Source organism: Miniopterus schreibersii (genome assembly GCF_964146895.1).
Source record: "Miniopterus schreibersii genome assembly, chromosome: 5".
NCBI lineage: Eukaryota > Metazoa > Chordata > Mammalia > Chiroptera > Miniopteridae > Miniopterus > Miniopterus schreibersii.
The window spans coordinates 4,449,168-4,462,797 of record NC_138106.1 but is presented as its reverse complement, the minus strand read 5'-3'; the positions used below and the strand labels follow the sequence as shown (position 1 = coordinate 4,462,797).

The 13,630-nt window shown below is 42.5% G+C and overlaps 1 protein-coding gene and 1 pseudogene across 5 annotated transcripts; one reads left to right on the top strand and one right to left on the bottom strand.

The window, feature by feature from the left end:
- The first annotated feature begins 244 nt into the window (after nt 1–244).
- NDUFV3 (NADH:ubiquinone oxidoreductase subunit V3) lies at nt 245–11,825 on the top strand. Of its 4 annotated transcripts, XR_013998869.1 has the most exons (5): nt 252–370; nt 1,852–1,972; nt 8,344–9,435; nt 10,352–10,802; nt 11,589–11,825. XR_013998869.1 is itself a non-coding variant. In XM_081138304.1 (4 exons), the coding sequence occupies exons 1-4, from the start codon at nt 323–325 to the stop codon at nt 11,750–11,752; spliced, it is 441 nt and encodes a 146-aa protein (XP_080994430.1). In that variant the 5' UTR covers nt 252–322; the 3' UTR covers nt 11,753–11,825. The 4 variants fall into 4 exon arrangements, 3 of the variants coding, with proteins under 3 accessions (XP_080994431.1, XP_080994430.1, XP_080994429.1); XM_081138304.1 differs by lacking the exon at nt 10,352–10,802 and having other exon boundaries at nt 8,344–8,451; XM_081138303.1 differs by lacking the exon at nt 10,352–10,802.
- On the bottom strand, nt 2,694–4,802 carry LOC308557885 (large ribosomal subunit protein uL18 pseudogene; annotated as a pseudogene). Its single transcript has 2 exons — nt 4,793–4,802; nt 2,694–4,534 (listed from the first exon to the last, which is right to left on the bottom strand). The product of its transcript is annotated as a large ribosomal subunit protein uL18 pseudogene (transcript).
- Nucleotides 11,826–13,630: the final 1,805 nt, after the last annotated feature.

The following is a 13,630-nucleotide window of genomic DNA, read 5'->3' as shown; positions in this document are numbered from 1 at the left end:
CGAGCGCCAGCTGGCGAGGCGCACCGCCGCCAGGTGTCCGGCGGAGAGCCCGCTGCAGCTGGGGAGCGTGCGCAGGACCACGCCTCCGCCCCGCCCCTGCCGCCTCTTGTGATTGGTGCGCTCTTGCCCAGGGGGCGGGTGCTCAGGTAGTGGTGCGCGCGCAGCGGCTGCTCCCCTCCCACTCCTCCCATCCCTGCCTGTGATTGGTGCCCTAGGTTCAAGGGGCGGGCTTTCAGGTGGGGGTGCGCGCGCAGCGCCTGCGTCAGTCAGGTGCGACCTCCTCGCGACCCGCCCTCGCCAGGGCGGCCTCGGAGTTCCAGAGATGGCGGCCTTCTTTCTGCTCCGGCAAGGACGAGCCGGGGCGCTGAAGGTACAGGGGCGCCGGGCGGGTGGCTGGGAGCTCGCGTAGGCTGGGGCTAGCGGCCACCTCCGGCCGTCCCGGGGAGACGCTGACTCCGCTCCCCCGCGGAGGAGAGGGCGCCCGGACCGGGCAGGGGGCGGGGGCGGGGGCGGGCGAAGGGACCCCCGACGCCGGCCGGGCTCCTGCCGGACCCGAGTCCCCCGGGGAGCCTCCGGGCTCTGCCAGAGCCGCTCAGGACTGCGCCTTTCCTTCTCCTTGAACCATGAGAGGAAATGAGGGAACGCGGGGTGTCTGGTTGGCCCAGTAACTCATTTCGCAGCTACTGAGAGGCCGGCTGACAGGACCTCGGCGTGAGGAGAAAGGAAGAAAGAAGGGCTTTCTTTCTCCGCATGTAAACGAAGGCCGCTTCTCTGTGTTTAAAATTCGAGAAGGCTCGTATTGTAGAAGCAGTAACTATTCGTTGCAGAACAGTTTAGAGTACAGGTGGGAAATCTGTTGTCAGATAGTCTGCTATTTACTCCTTGAAACATCTAGCTGCGAACGAGTTTTTCTGCCTTCGTGTGTACATGTGCACACGTGCGTAGACTTATAAACAAAAAATAGTTTTTCCTTCGTGTGTGTGTTACAGGCACCTCTGTTCTCCGTGGAGCATCTAGAACAGTGCCCGCCACCTAGGAGGCCCTAGCAAATCTATGCTTAGTAAATTAACCGTTTATAAAATGCTTGCCACTTAGATGTGTTGTAAGCAGTTTTGAAGCGATTATTATTCATTTTTTTAACTACTATTTTAAGTATTATTTAACTTACTTTCCAAGTATAGGACAACATTTTACAAAGAGAGTCATAGTGTTTTGTAGGTTAATAGATCATTAGAGCCTGCAAAGAAGTATGCACAGGAGAAAGTCTGGTTAGAGAAGTACCCAAATGTTAGCAGTGCGTGTTCTTGAACTCCGGGGGTGTTTTCCTTTTTGCAGCTTTTTTGTATCTTCCAAAATTTTCGTAATACATGTGTATTATGAAAATTGTAATGATCATTAGAAATATGCCATGTTAATGCAAAGCATTTATATGTAGTAATAATACATAATCTTCATAAGTAGTAATAGCTGTTGTAAATGGTGTTATGCTAAAATATTCTTTGAAAAAATTTTTTTAATTACAGTTTACTTCCAGTATTATTTTGTATTGGTTTCAGGTATACAACATAGGGGTTAGACAATCATACTTACAAAATGTTGCACCTGATATTTTTAGTACCCACCTGGTACCATACACAGTTATTACAATATTACTGACTATATTCCCTATGCTGTACTTTGTATCCCCGTGACTATTTTTTAACTACCAATTTGTACTTCTCAGTCCCTTCACCTTTCACCCATCCCCCCAACCCCCCTTCCCTGTAGCAACTACCAGTCCACTCTCTGCATCTGAGTCTGTTTGTTCTTTAGATTCCTAAAATTATCTTTATTTGTTAATTCTTTTGTCAGACTATGCTCCTAGAAGGACAAGTGTTTCGAGGACTTGCTCCTACAGCTTCTCTCTCTGCAGAATCAGGAAAGAGTGACAAGGGACTGCCACCGAATTCCAAGAAGCAAAGTCCACCAAAAAGTAAGATTTTAATAGGGGGGAAATGGAAATAAAATCAGTCAACTTCCTACAAATAGAAAGGAGTTTTACTAGCTACATAATTTATGATTCTTCATTTCCGGCAGCATCCAGATTATAATCAGATATAAGATCTGTAACAGAATCTAGACCAAACACATCAGTAATGTAACAGTGTTTTTCAACATTTAGCCCTGAACTGGTTCTTTCTGTATTTTCTAAATACCAGACTCTGATGTGTAGCAATGGGATGCAGAGCATAAAGGCTCTGGGTATTTAGATAGCCCTGATACAGAGCCCATACTCCCATGAAGTAGCCATGAACCCCATTCTCCTTTTCTTTCCCTGATTGTTACTTTTTTCAGTGTTTTGAGACTCACCTGTGGTCTCCCAGGCTTTGCTCAGCCACAGTCCAGGACTACAGGTGTCAACATTTTGTGACTGTGAAGAGTTAAGAACAGGCACCGTTTTCATTATATGACTCAATTTGATGGAGCATGATGTCTGCTTGGTTTCCAGCTCCTTCCAGTCATTTTGACTTTTAGAACCAGTTTTACTTTACTTTTCCCCTGAATGCCAATGTAGCATACCCTCACTTGAGGAAATGCAACAGTATGTTTTAAATATTTCTGGGAATTTTATGTTCTATTCCCCACTCATTATTAATTATAACCTAAGGTCATTGCATTTAGTCTTAACTGATGAAACCTTAGTAAACACTTAAAAAAATATGTAGTATCTGTAGTCTCTTGGCAGATCTTTTTCTTTTTTATTGAATTTATTGGAGTGATGTTGGTTAATAAAATTATATAGGTTTCAGGTGTACAATTCTATAATATACCATCTGTGGGTTGTACTGTGTGCTCACCACCCCAAGTCAAGTCTCCTTCCATCGCCATTTATGCCCCCTCTACCCTCTTCTATCCCCAACACTTTCCCCTGGTCGTCACCACACTGTTGCCTGTCTGTGAGGGTTTCAACTGTTTTGTGTGTGTGTGTAATCCTCCACCTTTTTCACCCAGCCCCACAGCATCCTTCTCCTCTGACAGCTGTCAGTCTGTTCTCTGTCTGTGAGTCTGTTTCTATTGTGTTTATTAGTTTTCTTGGGCAAATCTTTAATCTTCATGTGGGGTTTACAATGATAATTCAGTTTGTCTTATTTTCATAATAATACCATTTTCTCAGTTTAAAAAGTCTTTAGATTCTTTTGTTTTGTCTCTCCTTGGTCTGCACAAAAAAACATGAGTAGGTTATAAGATATTGGCACTCTGTTGAGAGTGCCAGCCTGCCAACTGCTTTTCACATGCCATTGATCTCAACTGAGGAGACACCTTCCTGGTGGTGTCTTCAGCACCTGTACACTGGAGGCCTGATTTCGACAGGAACATTATTTAATTCTGTCCTGTACCTGCTTCATTTTTAAGTCCACTGTTCTCTTTTTTTTATTCGCAAGTTTTAAAATAAGTATCTGAAACGTAAGGACTTCTATTTATTTTTGTGTGGGGGGGCATAACCATAATAGCATTATCACACCTAAAACATGTTTATAAGAATATCAGTTAAAATCTGTATTGTGCCTGGCATGTTTCTGACATTCTTTCGTTGTTTACTGATGAATGAGTACTTGAGTTTCATTACTGATATTACCCTTGGCCTTGGAGAAGTTTTATTCTGCCCCCCACTTGGTCAATAAGTTTATCTGAAAAATCTTCATAGAAAATTGTGGGTTGGTTTATTCTCTCTCAGCAGCCCATTCCTGAGCCCTGCGGAAGCTTGCCGCCTTCTGAGCTACCTGATCTTTCTTCTGAGCAAGAGGCATTTTGGAATGTCTCTTCTTTTAATGTCTTACGCTTTTTCTCATAGACTGGATTCTCTCATATAGCAGCATGAGCTTTCTTGTACATCTCTGTCGTGTGTGGAGTTACGTTCCTTATGTGCTGAGAGAACTGTTTCTTGTAAGCGTCTTCATCTTCCATTAGGTAGTGCAAGTGATCTGCAATGTTCTGACCCATGATGTGCTTCTGGTGTACTTCCACATTGAATTCCTTGCTTTCTGAATCATAACCAGGGAATTCTTTGGTACTTAAGGGATAGACAAGCCTCCATTCATAGCTCCCTTCAGGGCCCCCAAAACTTTATTTCCAGTAGTAGCTCTGGCATTCGCTGCATCCAGTTAGCAGGTGAAGGCACCACGTTGGCCATCAATGCTTTCCACACTGCATTCACCGCCACTTGGCCTACATAGATCTTGTCCATGCCAAGCCTATTGAGCAGCCTACAGGCCAGTGCAATGTACTGCAGTGTAAATTGTCAGGTCAACCTTCACACTATACTTTGGGAATTTATGAGCGTAAGCTGCACAGACTATCCTATCTCCTATATGGGCACAGGCAGTCGACACATGATCTCTCTGTTGGTTACACCACTACCATCTTGTAGTTGGGTGTGTGGTGCTTAGTTTTATCCTAGATTACCAAGCGTTTCTGGCATAGTAATCAGTTTTACCCTCTCATCATCCTCTGAATTTCACTTGGTATCTCTTGAAGTAGGCCTTTTTTTTGACAACTAACAATCCCCATTTTGCAGAAGGGAGACCCACGTTCTCGGCTCCAAAGTTTTATCTTTTATCTGCAATCTTGCTTCATAGGTTTATGAAATTGGATTAATGAATTTTAAAATATCATGGCAGAACCAAAGATGCCTTTTTTAGAAACATGCTTCTGTATGTGAGTGGAAATGGGGTGCTTCACCCTGTGACGTTTGAGTGCAGTTATGAGAAGGGAACCCTGAGCTGGGAGTTGGCCATGGGCTCATAGTTTCTACCTCTGGACATAGCAGGCCCTGCAGGCCCCTGAGCCTCGTTCCCTTTGTGCCTGAGTGGGGTCAGCGAGCATGCCGGCCTCACTGGGTCGATGTGAGATGGGTGAGTGGCGATAAGGAGATGTGATGTGTGCATGTGCAGTTTTCAGAACTACACTGTCTTGAACACACGTTACATTTGTATCACAGAATTTTAAAAATAATAATCCCTGTATGAAGATAAAGAAGTAATGCCGCTAATGTGGTGTGTGCAGGCAGTGTTTCCCAGAAGCATCGGTTATCAGTAGGCATGAGACAGAAGTGCTTCTCACTGCAGGTGGCACATTGCCGGGTTAAACCCCTGCCAGTGGTGGGTTTACATTTGTCTGTCATGGAAAGTCACTACCAAACTAAAACATTGTCCAATAAATCAACATCCTGTGTCTAGACAAACATGAGAGATTCCATGAAAACACATATAAATTCATCCTTATACTCAAAGTGAGAGCCATTGTCCCTCTGCATGGCAGTGCTGTCTTCCAGGGACATCATTCTGCACTACTGAATGCAGACTTGGTGTGGGTGCTGGCACTTTGTACAGCAGTTACTGCTGGCGGCCACAGATCGTGGCAAGCTTCCTTCTGAGTCACAAAGAGGACTCTGGCTGTGCTGCAGCGAGTCAGGAATGGACTCTCAGTAAAAAGCAGAATGCTGTGGTTTAGTCTATTAGCCCTAACATGGAATTCTCCCAACACCTTAGGAATAAAAGAAACTTTAAAGCATTCTTATTTCACATAATGGTAGTTACCTTTTCAAACAAAATTGCTAAACTACATCATTGTTAATCCCATTTGAAATTTTCTTTCCATTTTTAGTATGTGATGGATCAACATATAATGTAGTTTTAATGTTAAATTTATTTACAATTTTAAAAACTCTATGACAGATTTTGGAAGATTCAGGCATAATTTTTACACTAAAAGCAGCCTATCTAAGATAAGCCGTATTTTAAGTTACCTTTTTTTAATCTCCTTCCCCTTTTCCACCCAACCCTCCACCCTGTTCCCGTCTGGCAACCATCAGTTTGTTCTGTGTGAGTTTGTTTCTGTTTTGTTTTGCTTGTTAACTTTTTTTTTATATTTCACATATAAGTGAAATCATACAGTATTTGTCTTTCTCTGACTTATTTCACTCAGCATAATTAAACCTTTAGTTCCACCCATGTTGTTGCAAATGGCAAGATATTATTTTTTTATTGTTGAATAATATTCAATATATATACACCACATCTTTATTCATATCGATGGGCATCTAGATTGCTTCCATATCTTAACTGTTGTGCATAATGCTACAGTGAACATAGGGGTGCATATATCTTTTCAAATTAGTGTTTTCATTTTCTTTGTATAAATACTCAGAAGTGGAATTGCTCGGTCATAGAGCAGGTCTATTTTTAACTTTTTGAGGCACCTTTGTACAGCTTTCCACAGTGGCCGCATCAGTCTGCATTCCTACCAGCAGTGCATGAAGGTTCCCTTTTTTCCACACCTCGCCAACACTTGTTCTCTTTTTTTAATCCTTCCCCAAAGGTACCCTTTTTTATTGATTTTTAGAGAGAGAAGCATCGATGTGAAAGAGAAACATTGATCAGTTTTCTCTTGTATGAGCCCCAACAGGAGCTCAGACTTCCTACCTAGGCATGTGCCCTGACCGGGAATTGAACCTGCAGCCCTTCTGGCGCACTGGAGGACACCCCAACCAACTAAACCCCCCGGCCAGGGCATTTCTTTTCTTCTGATAATAGCAGTCTGACAGGTGTGAAGTGGTATCTCATTGTGGTTTGGTTTGCATTTCCCTGGTGATGAGTGATGTCAAACATCTCTTTATATGTCTGTTGGCATCTGTACGTCCTCTTTGGTGTAGTGTCTGTTCAGGTCCTCTGCCCATTTTTTATTTGGATTGTTCAGGGTTTTCTTTTTCTTTTTGATATTGAGTTGTGTAAGTTAATTTTTTATTCTTGGAAAATTTTTGCTCAGCATAGAAGTGGATTAATGATACAAGTGAGCAGGCTATGGGGTTTGGCGACCAGCATATGTTGGGCATTGCCATTAGGAATTGCTGAGCTGAGCTGTATCAGGTCTGGTTTAGAGAGATGGAGAAAAGGGGAGTTCAAGTGTGCATGTACTTTGTCTCATTTTTATGTGTGACATGATCCTGGAGCTCTGTGTGAGTTCTGAGAGTTACCTATATCAGCACCTGCCCTGGGAGGTCAGAATGCAGATTCTGGGTTGCACATAGCCGCGGAATTAGGTGTGGCATGAAGGAGGTAGTGGTGGATGTGGAGGTGACAGTTTTAAACAGTCACCCATGCTCCAGTTGAGCCATGTCCTTCTACACTGCCCTTTAACCTATGGCCCATTTCTGATTTTTGGCTATTTCTCAGTTTTCTTTCATTTTGTTATGTATAGTTCCCTGACCTCAGAAAACAATTAAAAACCTTTTTGGGTAATGGTAAGATAGTAAAGCTAGGAATATATTTTTTTCACTTTAGAGAAGTAGGATTGAGATCTTTTTAGTATAAAATAGACTGCTAGACTTCAAAATAAAAGCTCTGCATTTAGAGTTTTCTCATTTGTAATATATTTTTTTAAAATTTTGCCTTAGATTTGAAAAGTAATTTTAATTTATAAAAAGGTGTCCTATATTTTTCTTCTAATCTGTATGGGTAGAAAGATTTACCACCTGATCAAGTTGAAATTAGCTCTAATCAATGTACTGTGTGATTTCATTTATTTCATAATTGACTTAAAATAAAACTTTTATGTTAGCACTTACTTGATTTTTTTTTACAGTTTTAAACCTCTTGCATCCAATGATATATATATGATATTAAGTTATTTTAGACTTTCGTGGTCTTAAAATACTTTTGCTTTCCTTAGCTGAAAAAAATCCCCAAATGGCTTATGATTTTAAAGGACTTCTTTTCCTCTTAGGGCAACTTCATTTGAAATACATTATCCCCTCCCTCTGAACCCCCTAGTCTGACCACACCCCAAACCCAAACCAGGCTTTTTTCTCTACTTTTGCTTTGCTGTTTTTTGGTTTTTGGTGGTTTGTGTGTATGTATTTCAGAAAGTTCACATTCATACCATATGAATAATTTCTTTAATATTTGAAAGGCACTAGCTTTTTAGGGTTTTAAGAAATTATACATTTGTTAAACTTCAGTAGTCATCTAAAAACATTATAGTTTAAGTTTGGATGAAATAGTTTAAAAATAATTATCAAAGAAGCTCTCATATGAGGAATGGAGACAAGTATGTTATTTCTGTTGTTAAAACTCCCCATTTTTAAAATTTCCAGTTACAGAAAAAAAAAGCACCTACATTTCTTACTGTTCTGTCATGTGGCTTGGCTTTGACTTAAGAGCGCGGTGCCCTGGAATGTTTCTTAGAATGTTTACATTGAAGATATAAATGACAAGTTGGTCTATGATGAAATGTCTGTGACTTTGATGAATTTAGATTGTTTTACTAAATATTAAAAATAATATTCCTCTTTATGCCATTTCCTAGATGTAGTGGACCCAAAGGAGAGGGGCAAGCTACTAACCACCCCAAGAGCAGCCGAATTGTCTAAAAGGTTAACTTCACCCAGTTCTTACTCATCAGTTGTGAATCAAGGTGGGACAGTAGGTAGCCCTAACCCTGATGACAACGTACTATTCACAGATGAAGGGGTTCCAAAGCTTTTGTCAAGAAAGACTTTGGTAGAGTTTCCTCAGAAAGTTCCAGCTTCATTCAGAAAACAGGGCTCCAGTTCAGAAGCTCCTCAGAAGAGCCGGAAAGTGACGGACAGTTCATCTTCCTCTTCCTCCAGCTCCTCCGATTCAGAGTCTGACGAGGAGGGGGTTGGCTCAAAAGTTGATTCTCAAGTGATGAGCAAAGGCAGAGGAAGGGCTCCAATACCAGAAGCCTCCCATCCCTTTGAAAAGAGAGCCCCGCAGATTTCAAAATCAGCAACAGAGAAGACCTGGTCACCACAGCCCCATCTGGACCTCCCCTCTCCAGAGAAGCCCCATCAGGCAAAGAAGAAAGGGACGTCCATTAAGCCACTGAAGGACAGAAAAGACGAACCGAAACCCACAGTGCCCAAGCCACAAGTAGATGAAGAGTTTATGAAGCAAAATGTGAAGGAAAAAGAGCCCCAGAAACTATTTAGCTCAAGTAAAGTAGGTAAAGAAAGCCAAACAGCATCTGAAGGTAAAAAAAGTTCATCTGACCACGCAAAATCAGGATTAGCTACACAGCCGAGTGGTGGCCCAGGGCCCACGCGATCGACAGTAGGAACCACTGCAGGGAGACAGCTGCAAGCAGCTCCTCCTGAGACCAGGGGAAGACACCTAGAAAAACAAGCGCCAGAGCCTGGCGGGGAGGTGGCCCTTTTCCCGGTCAGAAAAGAAAATTTGGGGAAGCAGGTAATAGAAGGAATCTCAAAGGCTAACGAAGAGATTTTGGAAGATCAGGTACTGATGAAAAATTTGAAGCCAGTTCCTGTTCATAATAAAGATGCTTTTGATGAAAAGACAGCAGTACTAAAGCTTGAGGCAAAGGGCGAAGTCATGGAAGACTCGGCAACCCAAGTGGGAGACCAGGACGGCACACCGGGTATATATGCCTTGACTGTTGAGAACAGCTTGTCCTTCGGGGGTGGTTAGGCTGAAGAACTGTAGGATATTAAGGAGGATATACAGATTCTGTAGCAGAAATATGGCCTATAACTCTCAGATAAGCAGAGGAGTCTATCTGAATTATGAATAATACACACCTTATATACATGACCCCTAAAACATTTGACATTTATTTTACAGGGAAAAAGGAGGCCCTTGGCACTCTTAACTGTTCCTTAACCAGGATAATTTTGAAAGCTGGCAGTGTAACTCGGCACCCTTGCCTTTGGAGGGTGTGCCAGTGTCCGCTTCATGACCTTGCAGAGTTGCGGGGGGGGGGGGGTCCTGTTTAATGTGAAGGGTGATAGCTACACTTGGTCCAGGGGTCCTCAGGTGAGCTAACAGGTGATAACTTTCAGCATCCTTGTGCCTGAGGGAAAACCCGCATATTAGGGATTCGAGTAATAAGTGACTCAAGGCAGCCATGGCCTGGGTAAATCTTTTCACCGGATTTTTCCTTTTTTGTTTTACCTGAAAACAGTGGGCTGCTTTAGTTTTCTGTAATGAATTTTTATGAAGGGCTTTTTCCCTACCACAGATTTTTAAAGGGAAAGTGTTTATTTCTGTTATGTAACCATTTTGTTGTGCATTGAACTTCATAAAATATAGTGTGCTTTAGGTAGGTCATGGCAAAACAGTAAAGGTCTCAACTTTTAGGATCTGTCTCCTTAAGATGCCTTTAAAATGCATTACTAACAAACCCACCTCCGTCCTGTCTGCTCTTTATACTTTTTAAGGAGCATGCTTTTTTGCCTCATATACATTACCTGGTCATTGTTATCATCTGTGTTATGTTGACAGAATTTACGTGTTTTCTTCCCTCCTTTTTCTCCGTTTGTCATTAATATGCAAAGTGCCGGCACTTACCAGACTGCTCAGGACCTCAAGAACTGCATTGCCTGCTACTCCTATTTCCGTCATTCTGTTGTATGAGGAAAACCCAAACCTTCAGGAGGAAAACAGAATTTGGGGTTTTCAGGTTGCAAATATTTTTGAAAAAACTTTGCTTCTGATTTTTCGTGGACGTGTATTTTCTGATATTCTCCTTGCCCTTTGGAGGCACATGAAGCTGCCCGGGAGCGCAGAGGCTGTGTCTGCGCTGGACTGAATGTCGCTACGTCCACCTGGCTCCATGCCTCTGGGGGCATCGGTTTTTGATGAGTTTTCTGTACCCATGTTTACCTTCACTTTGAAGATGCCCCTACACCACATCGAAGATACTCTACTCGTGGAGATTGGAAAGATGTCAGTTCTTTAAATAAGACATTTTGTTTAATACAACTAAGAAAAATGAAAAAGCTTTTGGTATGTTTCAAATAGTGGGAAAATGTGTTTTAAGTTCTATTTTGTGCAGCCCAGAGAGCCCCAGTGACAGAAGTTTGGGATCAGTGAGAACCTAACCAGCCCTCAGCCAGCGTCCACGCCAGCTTTGTCTGGCCGTCGTTCCGTCTCGCCCCTCCCCTTGCTGGGGAGCAGTCCTTCCGCTTCAGCCACACACTTTTACCTTTGAGATTACCACGTGTCCAGGTGCATGGATTCTGTTTTCCATTTAAGGAAACAAAACTAAGTAATTTTTAGTCCTAATCTAAAGTATACCAGCAACTTCTTCAAAAAAAGTTAAAACAGAAACTACACATCCCATTTCCAGTACCTGTTACCTGTGTTGTTATTAAAACAATTGGAGTTTATCTTACTGTCTTGTATTCAGAGACTTAGAAGAGACTTAGCTTCTGCTTTTGAAAAATTTCTTCTGTAATCATTTATTTCTATTTATTTCTAATCTCATTTTCCCCCTGCATCTTTATGTGACTTGAAAGTCCCTCCATAATTGTTCTAGGCATTTTCGAAATTCTGAGAAGTCCAGGGTCTAGACATAAAGTAAGATGTTAAGACACATTATGATAACTTCCATCTCTTACGTTGTTAAGACTGTATGCTTTAGAACAGACTCTCAGCTAATCTCTTGATTTCGGTTTTGAAGATTCTGTTGCTTTTATGGGCTTTTCTTTCTGAATTAGACACTTTACAGCAGGCAGGTTATAAAGAAGCTCTTTCCTTGTCCGATGTATTCACTGTTTGTTTCCCCCGCAGAGCCCGCACAGGCCGCCGCTCCCCCTGAGCCATTTGACAACACCACCTACAAGAATCTCCAGCATCATGACTACACCGTGTACACCTTCTTAGACATAAACCTGCACCTCTCGAAATTGAGGTTGCCCCAGCCCTCTTCCGGCAGAGAGTCACCGCGCCACTGAGAGCTCAGTTTAATGATTCCCCTTACCTTGTCTGCTGCGTCACCTGCAAAATAAAGTTCGCTTAAGTTCCGAGGCCAGGCGTGTGTGATTGGTTTCCCTTGTATACCTTCACAGTGGGTGGTGAATCAGCAACCGACTGCTGAGCATTGACTCAGCATGTGTTGAGTTTTTATTTAAAGCTATGGATCACTGAACACATCCATAACGAGAGAATGTGGGTACTTTCTAGCAGTGTGGCTCTGGGGTGAGCCTTTAGTCAGTTTAGCAATAATCTGGGTTGGCAAATGGAATGGCAGCTTCTAATTTTATAGACCTAGTTCTTAATAAATTAGGAGTAGGAATTTGCTGATTTTAACTACTGTATTGCAAAGAAATAATAAAGCATTTTATCAGAAGGAACAGAATCCTTTTGTTCACTTGAATTAAGTATTTGATGTGTAAACTCGAAAGCTTTCAGTGGTGGGATTAGGGAGAGGTGGAAGTTTTATGGGTTCCAGCAGCAGCTTTGTTCCTAGGTGGCTGTAGCCAACCCAGCTGAATTAGCTATGGTGGCCAAACAGCCTTCCATCTCAAGATGTTACCTGCCTGGGGAGGGGAGGTGTCATGCAGTGTCTGCACCAGGCACCCTGTGGGGATGGAGTGGGAACTGCTCTGAGAAAGTAACAGCTCTAGATTGGGGAGCTGCTGATGCGGAGATGAAAGAGAGTCCGGCCGTTAGGCAGCACCTCACGTCCTGAATTGGGAAGTTACCTGCTCATGCGGGACAGTGTCGTCGTTTGGCTTCTCACGCTTCCCTTCTTGTTTATTGGCTTCGATTCATTTCATATGAACCCTGGTTTTGGCCTCCAGTCAACTTAGCAAACAACACAGTGGATTTGTAACTATGATTCACATTCCTGTAATCCTACATTTCTTAAAATTAGTCCAAGTAAGAATTCCAAAATTGAAAACAGTCTTGAAAACTAGTACTAAGATTGTCTGCCTCAGATTTCCTTACCACCCAAGAGGCTTAGCAACTCAGCAAGTCTCCTAAGCATATTTTTTATTATGAAAGTAATAAAACCACATTACCAAAGGGAAAACAGAAAATAGTAAGATTACCTAAAATCCACTATGCTAACATTGTACGTGTTTCTCCTGTGGTGGCAGCTATAGTTAAATGTAATCATGTATAATGCACATACAGTTTTCTATTCTGCTGGGGTTTTTTTGTTTTATTTCATTTAATAGCATGCTTATCAAACTGTGGCCCACGGAACCCCTATAAAGTGCAGGGGTACACAGCATGGGGGGGACTAGAATATGAAGCCACAGAATGCGTTTCCCTGGACTGCTAATGCCAAAGACTTGAAAGTCTTTTTATATAAAAAAATATGAACATATTTTAATGTGCATGAAGTGTATCCTTGGACCCAGTCCTGTGGGGCTGACTTTGTCTCCCTGGGACTTTGGTCCCCTCTCCTCCGCCCACTGAAAAGCCTTGAAAAGCAACAATAGGCAGCGCCTGGCGGGTCTGTCTTTTAGACCCATCATTGCTAATGACTCTTGTGTCCCATCTGGTGGTGACATGATGGTTGCCCACCAAGCGCAGTTTGGGATCTGTTATTTCCTGCGTTCTCGTTTGAGGGCTGCCACCAGAAGCAGCGCCGTGAATGTACCTTGTTTTGGGTTTGGATTGTCTCCTTAAGATGGATTTCCAGAAATGGATCTGATGGGTCGCGTGATTCATGAACATTCGTCTTCCTTTGATTTCTGCGAGATATTTTTAAGCAGTTTCACAGGTTTGAGTTAAATAAGGTAGGCAGTTATTTTAACTTTTATTTTTCCCATCGCCTGCACTCTGACATCTTTCTAGAACTTTGTTCTCTCATACCTGTC

What these genes read in the sequence shown, in the direction of transcription:
- NDUFV3 (XM_081138303.1), top strand. Translation starts at nt 323, where the DNA reads ATGGCGGCCTTCTTTCTGCTCCGGCAAGGACGAGCCGGGGCGCTGAAG. An exon ending in GAAGCAAAGTCCACCAAAAA is followed by an intron (nt 1,973 to 8,343) that starts GTAAGATTTTAA and finishes GCCATTTCCTAG; the next exon opens with ATGTAGTGGACCCAAAGGAG. An exon ending in AGACCAGGACGGCACACCGG is followed by an intron (nt 9,436 to 11,588) that starts GTATATATGCCT and finishes TTTCCCCCGCAG; the next exon opens with AGCCCGCACAGGCCGCCGCT.